Here is a 10,000-nt window from a genome sequence, read left to right on the forward strand (position 1 = left end):
GGGCATATATAGGCTTACCATCTGACCTATCTATCTGTCTATCTATCTATTGCCAGACGCCTTAATCCCATAAGGGGTGGCCACAAACAAATCGCCTCCATGTCGCCCTGTCCCCTGCCATTTCACTGCCCTGCTCCCAGCTCACACCCCCCTCTCTAATATACCTCTCCACTCCATCCCTCCATCTCATCCTTGGCCTCCTCCTCCCTCTCCTCCGTTCCACCTCACTCACATACACTCTCCTCGTCAGTCTCTCTCTCTCTCTCTCTCTCTCTCTCTCTCTCTCTCTCTCCATCCCTAACACCTTTTCCTAAGTGATTTATGACAAGCCTACTCTAAGTTCAATGAATCTTCAGACATCCCGGTGCTCAAGAGGCATGGAAAGTTGGAGAAAGTGAGAGAAAGTTAGAGAAAGTGAGAGAAAGTTAGAGAAAATGAGAGAAAGTTAGAGAAAGTGAGAGAAAGTTAGAGAAAGTGAGAGAAAGTTAGAGAAAGTGAGAGAAAGTGAAAGTTAGAGAAAGTGAGAGAAAGAGAAAGTTAGAGAAAGTGAAAGAGAAAGGTAGAGAAAGGTAGGTTGACTCACAGTGCAGAGGAGTGGCAAGGGGCTGGAGAAAGTTAGGGAAAGTGAGAGAGTGAAAGTTAGGTTAAGTTAGAGAAAGTGAGAGATAGGTAGAGTTTGAGGAAGAGAAAGAAAGGTCAAGTTAGAGAAAGTTAGGCAAAGTTAGAGAAAGAGAAAGAAAGTTTGAAAAGATAAGAGAAAGTGAGAAAGTTAGGCAAAGTTAGAGAAAGAGAAAGAAAGTTTGAAATGATAAGAGAAAGTGAAAGTTAGGCAAAGTTAGAGAAAGAGAAAGAAAGAAAGTTTGAAAAGATTAGAGAAAGTGAGAAAGTTCGGTAAAGTTAGAGAAAGTGAGAGATAGTTAGGTTGTTAGAGAAAGTTAGGTTAAGTTAGAGAAATTGAAAGATAGTTAGGTTAAGTTAGAGAAAGTGAGAGAAAGTTAGGTTAAGTTAGAGAAAGTGAGAGAAAGTTAGGTTGAGTTTGAGGAAGAGAAAGTAAGTTAGGTGAAGTAGCCAAGTTAGAGGGAGTTAGAGAAAGTGAGAGAAAGAAAATTAGAGAAAGTGAGAGAAAGCAGAGGAGCATCAAGGAGGTAGAGAAAGTTAGGTAAAGTCTAAAAAAGTTAGAGAAAGAGAAAATTAGAGATAGTTAGGTAGACTCACACTGCCGAGGGTGAAGCCAAGTTAGAGAAAGTTTGAGAAAGAAAGTTAGAGAGAAAGTTAGAGCAAGTTAAGTAAATGGAGAAAGTTAGAGAAAGTTAAAGAAAGTAAGTTAGAGAAAGTTAGAGAAAGTAAGTTAGTGAAAGTTAGAGAAAGTAAGTTAGTGAAAGTTAGAGAAAGTAAGTTAGTGAAAGTTAGAGAAAGTAAGTTAGAGAAAGTTAAAGAAAGTAAGTTAGAGAAAGTTGGGTAAAGTTAACCCAGAGAAAGTGAGAGAAAGTCAGGCAAAGTTAAAGACAAAGTTAGAGAAAGTTAGGTAAAGTCAGAGAAAGAGAAAGTCAGAGAAAGTTAGGTAAAGTTAGAGAAAGTTAGAGAAAGAAAGTGAGAGCACTAAAGAAAGTTAAAGTTAGAAAAAAAGGAGAATGTTAGAGAAAGTTAAAGAAAGTTAGAGCAAGTGAGAGAAAGCTAGGTAGGTTCACAATGCAGAGTAGAGAAAGTTAGGTAAAGTTAAAGAAAGCTAGAGAAAGCGAGAGAAGGCTGGGTAGACTCTCACTGCGGAGGAGCGTGTTCGGGTAGATCAGTACTCGTCCTCACTCGGGTTTAGCCAAGTTAGAGAAAGTTAGAGAAAGAAAGTGAGAGAAAGTTAAAGAAAGTAGGAGAAAAAGAAAGTTAGGTAAAGTTAGAGAAAGTGAGAAAAAGTTAGAGAAGGTGAGAAAAAGTTAGAGAAAGTGAGAGAAACTTGGAGAAAATTAGAGAAAAGTTGGAGAAAGTGAGAGAAAGAGAAAGTTGGGGAAAGTTAGGGAAAGTGAAAGTCAGAGAAAGTTAGAGAAAGTGAGAGAAAGTAGGAGAAAAAGAAAGTTAGGTAAAGTTAAAGAAAGTTAGAGAAAGTGAGAGAAAGCTGGGTAGACTCACACTGCGGAGGAGCGTCTTCGGGTGGCGCGGTACTCGTCCTCACTCGGGTTTAGCCAAGTTAGAGAAAGTTAGAGAAAGAAAGTGAGAGAAAGTTAAAGAAACCAGGAGAAAGAGAAAGTTAGAGAAAGTTAAAGAAACTTAGAGAAAATTAGAGAAAAAAGTTGGAGAAAGTGAGAGAAAGTTAGAGAAAGTTGGGGAAAGAGAAAGAAAGTTAGAGAAAGTTAGAGAGAGTTAGAGAAAGTAGGAGAAAAAGAAAGTTAGGTAAAGTTAGAGAAAGTGAGAGAAACCTAGAGAAAATTAGAGAAAAATGTTGGAGAAAGTTAGAGAAAGTTGGGGAAAGGGAAAGAAAGTTAGAGAAAGTTAGAAAAAGTGAGAGAAAGTGAGAGAAAGTAGGAGAAAAAGAAAGTTAGGTAAAGTTAAAGAAAGTTAGAGAAAGTGAGAGAAGGCAGGGTAGACTCACACTGCGGAGGAGCGTCTTCGGGTGGCGCGGTACTCGTCCTCACTCGGGTGTAGCCATTGCTCCTCCTCCAGGCTCGATGTGCCGGTCCTCCTCGGGGATCCCTGGCAGGAGGTGACGCCAGGCGGGGGCATGTCCGGGGACAGCGGAGACGGGGAGGAGTCCAGCACCACTGCAACGGAGGAGGGAAATGCAGAACTGAGGTGGAAAAGGGACGAGGAATGCTAGGCAGATAGACAGTATACAGGTGGATGAAGTACACTAAACAGACTGACAGTATACAGGTGGATGAAGTACACTAAACAGATTGACAGTATACAGGTGGATGAAGTACACTAAACAGATTGACAGTATACAGGTGGATGAAGTACACTAAACAGATTGACAGTATACAGGTGGATGAAGTACACTAAACAGATTGACAGTATACAGGTGGATGAAGTACACTAAACAGATTGACAGTATACAGGTGGATGAAGTACGCTAAACAGACTGACAGTATACAGGTGGATGAAGTACACTAAACAGATTGACAGTATACAGGTGGATGAAGTACGCTAAACAGACTGACAGTATACAGGTGGATGAAGTACGCTAAACAGAAATGAGGTGGAAATGAGTCAAAGAATGCTAAGTTGAGGTGGAAATGAGTCAAAGAATGCTATATAGAGGTAAAAATGAGTCAAAGAATGCTATATACAGACGGAAATGACTCAAAGAATGCTATATAGAGGTGGAAATGACTCAAAGGATGCTGTATAGAGGTGGAAATGAGTCAAGGAATGCTATATAGAGGCGGAAATGAGTCAAAGAATGCTATATACAGACGGAAATGAGTCAAAGAATGCTATATACAGACGGAAATGAGTCAAAGAATGCTATATACAGACGGAAATGAGTCAAAGAATGCTATATACAGACGGAAATGAGTCAAAGAATGCTATATACAGACGGAAATGAGTCAAAGAATGCTATATACAGACGGAAATGAGTCAAAGAATGCTATATACAGACGGAAATGAGTCAAAGAATGCTATATAGAGGTAGAAATGACTCAAAGAATGCTATATACAAACGGAAATGAGTCAAAGAATGCTATATACAGACGGAAATGAGTCAAAGAATGCTATATAGAGGTGGAAATGAGTCAAAGAATGCTATATACAGACGGAAATGAGTCAAAGAATGCTATATACAGACGGAAATGAGTCAAAGAATGCTATATAGAGGTGGAAATGAGTCAAAGAATGCTATATACAGACGGAAATGAGTCAAAGAATGCTATATACAGACGGAAATGACTCAAAGAATGCTATATACAGACGGAAATGAGTCAAAGGATGCTATATAGAGGTGGAAATGAGTCAGAGAGAGAGAGAGAGAGAGAGAGAGAGGATGGGGACGAGGGGAGGGGAGGAGAGGAGAAAAGGACGGGGAGGCTAAGGAAGAGAGGGAGGGACGGAGTGGAGAGGTATACGAGGGAGAGGGGTGTGAGCTGGGGGAATAAATGGCGGGGGACAGGGCGACATGGAGGCGATTTGCATGTGGCCACCCCTCACGAGATTAAGGCGTCTGGCTATAGATAGAGATGGAAAACACAGGAGCTGGATAGACACAGATAAAGGTGAAGGAAGAAGTAGGCAGCACTACATCAAGTGAGTGGATGATGGAGTTGAGAGGTATATGAGGGAGGGGGGAGTGAGTTGGGGGGAGGGCAGTCAAATGGTGGGTGACAGAGCGACTTGGAGGCGTTTTGTATGTGGCCACCCTTTGCGGGATTAAGGGTCAGGCTATAGATAAACAGAAAGATAGAGAAATACAGAGTTGGGATGAAAATGACACAAAGAAAATAAAATGAATACAGAAAATGAGAAATGAAGGAGGAAATGATTCGAACGCTGGAGGTGAGCTAGAAATACATCACTGAAGAGATGCAGAAAAGAGAGTTAAGATGGAAAAAATGGGCAGCACTACATCAAGTGAGTGGATGATGGTGAAGGAAGAGAGGAGGACAGACACAGAATGATAAAGGTGAAGGAAGAAGTAGGCAGCACTACATCAAGTGAGTGGATGACGGTATAGGACGGGAGATGGACACACAGGACGAGAATACAACCCACCTGACGGATCCTCTGCTTCATACGTTTCACTGGCTTCGTTGTTGCGACCCCTCGAGGCTCTGTACGAGGACCGGCGCTTGATGGACGAACGAGAGAAGCGTCGGTCGGCATCTGCTAGTGCTGTGGTTGAACCCCTCTCACTCGTAGTCTCACTGCTTACGTCACTCTCACTGCTGTGCCTTGAACCCACCACAGCAGACTGGGCCATGATTCCACTGCTGAGAGAACGAAATGGAGAGGGAGGCCAAGGATGAGATGGAGGGATGGAGTGGAGAGAGAATGAGAGACTGACAAGAAGTGGAATTTTGAGTGAGGTGGAAGGGGAGACGAAGGATGAGATCGACTGAGGGAGTGGAGAGGAAGTAGAATGAGAGACTGACTAGGAGAGTGTATGTGGGTGAGTTGGAGGAGAGAGAGAGAGAGAGAATCTTAAGGTGCGGGAGAAAGATTAAATTATTTGCTCCATATAAATTGAAGACGATTCTGTTTGCTTTATTGCCCTCTCTCTCTCTCTCTCTCTCTCTCTCTCTCTCTCTCACACACACACACACACACACACAAGCATACATACACAAACACATTCTCTCTCTCTCTCTCTCTATCTATCTCACACACACACACACAAGCATACATACACAAACACACGCATTCTCTCTCTCTCTCTCTCTGGGGGAGGGAGTAATACTGCTCACTGTCTCTCTCACAACTTGATCTCTCTTGATGTTTGAAAGAAAATTCTCTCTCTCTCTCTCTCTCTCAGGACCCCTACGTATAAATGCATAAATTGAGAGAGAGAGAGAGAGAGAGAGAGAGAACATCAGATGACCTCCTTAAGACCTTTTACTAAGCGATTTATTTTTTTATTACACCTTATTGTCCTCTTCTGTTAATTAAATCATCCACTCACTTGATGTAGTGCTGGCTACATCTTCCTTCACCTTCATCATTTTTTTTCTGTGTCTGTCCTCCTCTCTTCCTATTTCTCACCATCATCCACTCACTTGATGTAGTGCTGCCTACTTCTTCCTTCACCTTTATCATTCTTTTTCCGTGTCTGTCCTCCTCTCTTCCTATTTCTCACCATCATCCACTCACTTGATAGATTTATTGATTACATAGATACTGATAGATAAAACACATATAGGTCATAGATTTATATATAGGTAAATAGATAGACTGATAGATATATATAGGTAGATAGATAGATTAGGCAGGTAGATATATAACGTCGTTGGATATATAGGTACTCTGATAGATAGATAGATAGATAGATAGGTAGATAAACTGATATACTGAATTATATATCTGTGGTAGATGGGGACCCTCACCATCCACTCACTCGATGTAGTGCTGATGTCGGGTGTCTGCTCTTTCCTCTCCTCCATCCTTCTTTCCTTCCATCCTCTTCTGTCTTTCTTTCCTTCATTCTTTCCTCTTCCTTCTGCCTACGGATGACTTTACACTCCCTCTTCTGTCTTTCTTTCCTTCATTCTTTCCTCTTCCTTCTGCCTGTGGGTGACTTTACACTCCCTCTTCTGTCTTTCTTTCCTTCATTCTTTCCTCTTCCTTCTGCCTACGGATGACTTTACACTCCCTCGTCTGTCTTTCTTTCCTTCATTCTTTCCTCTTCCTTCTGCCTGTGGGTCACTTTACACTCCCTCTTCTGTCTTTCTTTCCTTCATTCTTTCCTCTTCCTTCTGTCTGTGGGTGACTTTACACTCCCTCTTCTGTCTTTCTTTCCTTCATTCTTTCCTCTTCCTTCTGCCTGTGGGTCACTTTACACTCCCTCTTCTGTCTTTCTTTCCTTCATTCTTTCCTCTTCCTTCTGCCTGTGGGTGACTTTACACTCCCTCTTCTGTCTTTCTTTCCTTCATTCTTTCCTCTTCCTTCTGCCTGTGGGTGACTTTACACTCCCTCTTCTGTCTTTCTTTCCTTCATTCTTTCCTCTTCCTTCTGCCTGTGGGTGACTTTACACTCCCTCTTCTGTCTTTCTTTCCTTCATTCTTTCCTCTTCCTTCTGCCTGTGGGTGACTTTACACTCCCTCTTCTGTCTTTCCTTCATTCTTTCCTCTTCCTTCTGCCTGTGGGTGACTCTACACTGAGTGACAAGCCAAATGGTTTCCTGTACACCAGGAAACCATTTATTACGCTGGGTGGTAACCATATAACCAAATATTGGCGCCTGGTGGTTTAGTGGGTAATTATTGCGCTCCAATCGGATTGAGCCGGTGAAGGTTTATATCCAAGGGGAGGTTGGGGTTTATTGCTCACGTAATGCCACTCAGGGATGAGTGAGGCTGGTCACTCTCATCTTAAATGTCGGGACAAACTTGCCTAGCCCCGGGCTCCTACGTTCCTCATGGGGCAACACAGGATTGGATGATGAATGGATGGATGGAATTATATTTCGATCAGTCAACACACACACACACACACACACACACACACACACACACACACACACACACACACTCACACACACACACACACGCAAACATGTGTAAAATTCAACCACGTGATTTTAAGCCAAATAGTTTAAATGGAGGGGAAAAAGTGGATTTTCTCTCTCTCTCTCTCTCTCTCTCTCTCTCTCTCACATACATACAAATCCTGATCCTGTGTACCACTTTCCACCTCTATATGTATGTATGTAAGGGTATGTACGCACGTGTATGTATGTACGTATGTATGTGTGTCAGCAGGTAATGGTGTGGCGTATATTACACCACAAAGTACCTGGCATGTCACCTACACACCTGGTTGTCTTCCCTCGTGGCTTTGCCCACCTTGTTTTCCTACATATGATCGCTACTGGCGCCACTGCCAATAATATTCCATTTCTCATCCCTCCTCATCTGTAGTGGAGCCTAAACCAGGGGGGAGGCGGTGGCTCAATCGGTAGAGAGTTGGTCTTCAGTCCTAACGGACCCGGGTTCAAATCCCGCTGGGGCAGGGAACAGTTTAAAGATTTGAATTTCATATCAGACTTTACTGATCTACCAGAAGACCCGCCGACATGTTGTAAAAATACCCCCGCTAATACCAATACACCAGTCCTGTATGAGACAGCCCTAGCATGTATTCAATATGGACGGTGGGTGTTAGCTCCGAAGTGGTGACATGTAAAAATACCCCCACTAATACCACTACACCAGTCCTGTATGAGACAGCCCTAGCATGTATTCAATATGGATGGTGGGTGTTAGCTCCGAAGTGGTGACATGTAAAAATACCCCCGCTAATACCAATACACCAGTCCTGTATGAGACAGCCCTAGCATGTATTCAATATGGACGGTGGGTGTTAGCGCCGAAGTGGTGACATGTAAAAATACCCCCGCTAATACCAATACACCAGTCCTGTATGAGACAGCCCTAGCATGTATTCAATATGGACGGTGGGTGTTAGCTCCGAAGTGGTGACATGTAAAAATACCCCCACTAATACCACTACACCAGTCCTGTATGAGACAGCCCTAGCATGTATTCAATATGGACGGTGGGTGTTAGCTCCGAAGTGGTGACATGTAAAAATACCCCCACTAATACCAATACACCAGTCCTGTATGAGACAGCCCTAGCATGTATTCAATATGGACGGTGGGTGTTAGTGCCAAAGTGGTGACATGTAAAAATACCCCCGCTAATACCAATACACCAGTCCTGTATGAGACAGCCCTAGCATGTATTCAATATGGACGGTGGGTGTTAGCGCCGAAGTGGTGACATGTAAAAATACCCCCGCTAATACCAATACACCAGTCCTGTATGAGACAACCCTAGCATGTATTCAGTATGGACGGTGGGTGTTAGTGCCAAAGTGGTGACATGTAAAAATACCCCCGCTAATACCAATACACCAGTCCTGTATGAGACAGCCCTAGCATGTATTCAGTATGGACGGTGGGTGTTAGTGCCAAAGTGGTGACATGTAAAAATACCCCCGCTAATACCAATACACCAGTCCTGTATGAGACAGCCCTAGCATGTATTCCATATGGACGGTGGGTGTTAGTGCCGAAGTGGTGACATGTAAAAATACCCCCGCTAATACCAATACACCAGTCCTGTATGAGACAACCCTAGCATGTATTCAGTATGGACGGTGGGTGTTAGTGCCAAAGTGGTGACATGTAAAAATACCCCCGCTAATACCAATACACCAGTCCTGTATGAGACAGCCCTAGCATGTATTCCATATGGACGGTGGGTGTTAGTGCCGAAGTGGTGACATGTAAAAATACCCCCGCTAATACCAATACACCAGTCTTGTATGAGACAGCTCTAGCATGTATTCCATATGGACGGTGGGTGTTAGCGCCGAAGCGGTGACATGTAAAAATACCCCCGCTAATACCAATACACCAGTCTTGTATGAGACAGCCCTAGCATGTATTCCATATGGACGGTGGGTGTTAGCGCCGAAACAGTGACATGTAGAGGTGTGCGGCACGTAGGAGGACTACTGGGCCTTGAAAACAGGCTGTGAAGCCTATGCCCAGGGTCGGTCACATAAAAAAAAAAAAATCAAATCTGCCTATTGAGGCGACCTAGGCCTACCGGTGCTCCGCCTACCTCATTCAGGGGCTTAGGACCGAGTGGGCGACCTACCTGGCCCTCCTGAGTCCTTTCCCTCTCAACTTCACCCTGCTGATTACCTGCCTTGCTCTCCGTCTCTCCTGGTAACTCTGGCGACTACATATACAATACACGTAAACACATCAGCTCAGCACTCCCGCTCAGCACTAAATTCATCGTTCATATTTTAGTCTGTAACTATTTATCAACTGACCTACACATGCTGTATTGTAATGGTCTTGTACTACTTGTAAATGTAATGGTCTTGTACTACTTGCAAATGTAATGGCCTTGTACTACTTGTAAATGTAATGGCCTTGTACTACTTGCAAATGTAATGGCCTTGTACCACTTGCAAATGTAATGGCCTTGTACTACTTGTAAATGTAATGGCCTTGTACTACTTGCAAATGTAATGGCCTTGTACCACTTGCAAATGTAATGGCCTTGTACTACTTGTAAATGTAATGGCATTGTACTACTTGCAAATGTAATGGCCTTGTACTACTTGCAAATGTAATGGCCTTGTACTACTCTAAAGTCAGGCAGTAACACTATTATTCCAACTCAATAATCACTGTTATGTCTATTTCCTGCCACTACATCTGTGTTTATCTATCTATACCCTTTGCCTTGTGCTGCCGCCTAGTACAATACCCCCATGACCAACACACCACAGTGGTAGGTACGTATGTATGTATGTAGGGGTATGTACGCATGTGTAT

At 43.2% G+C, this 10,000-nt stretch overlaps 1 protein-coding gene across 1 annotated transcript in view; it reads right to left on the reverse strand.

The window, feature by feature from the left end:
* Window positions 1-10,000, reverse strand: part of LOC145409824 (uncharacterized) — a 198,774-nt gene that overhangs the window by 156,498 nt on the left and 32,276 nt on the right. Inside the window, exons 11-12 of the mRNA XM_080280131.1 lie at window positions 4,699-4,916; window positions 2,582-2,750 (exon numbers count right to left, since the gene is read on the reverse strand). Coding sequence (XP_080136257.1) covers window positions 2,582-2,750; window positions 4,699-4,916 — 387 coding nt within the window. The remainder of the gene's footprint in view (window positions 1-2,581; window positions 2,751-4,698; window positions 4,917-10,000) is intronic.

Source organism: Coenobita brevimanus, chromosome 9, assembly GCF_032717465.1.
Source record: "Coenobita brevimanus isolate Jiangsu-jjx chromosome 9, ASM3271746v2, whole genome shotgun sequence".
NCBI classification, from domain to species: Eukaryota; Metazoa; Arthropoda; class Malacostraca; order Decapoda; family Coenobitidae; genus Coenobita; species Coenobita brevimanus.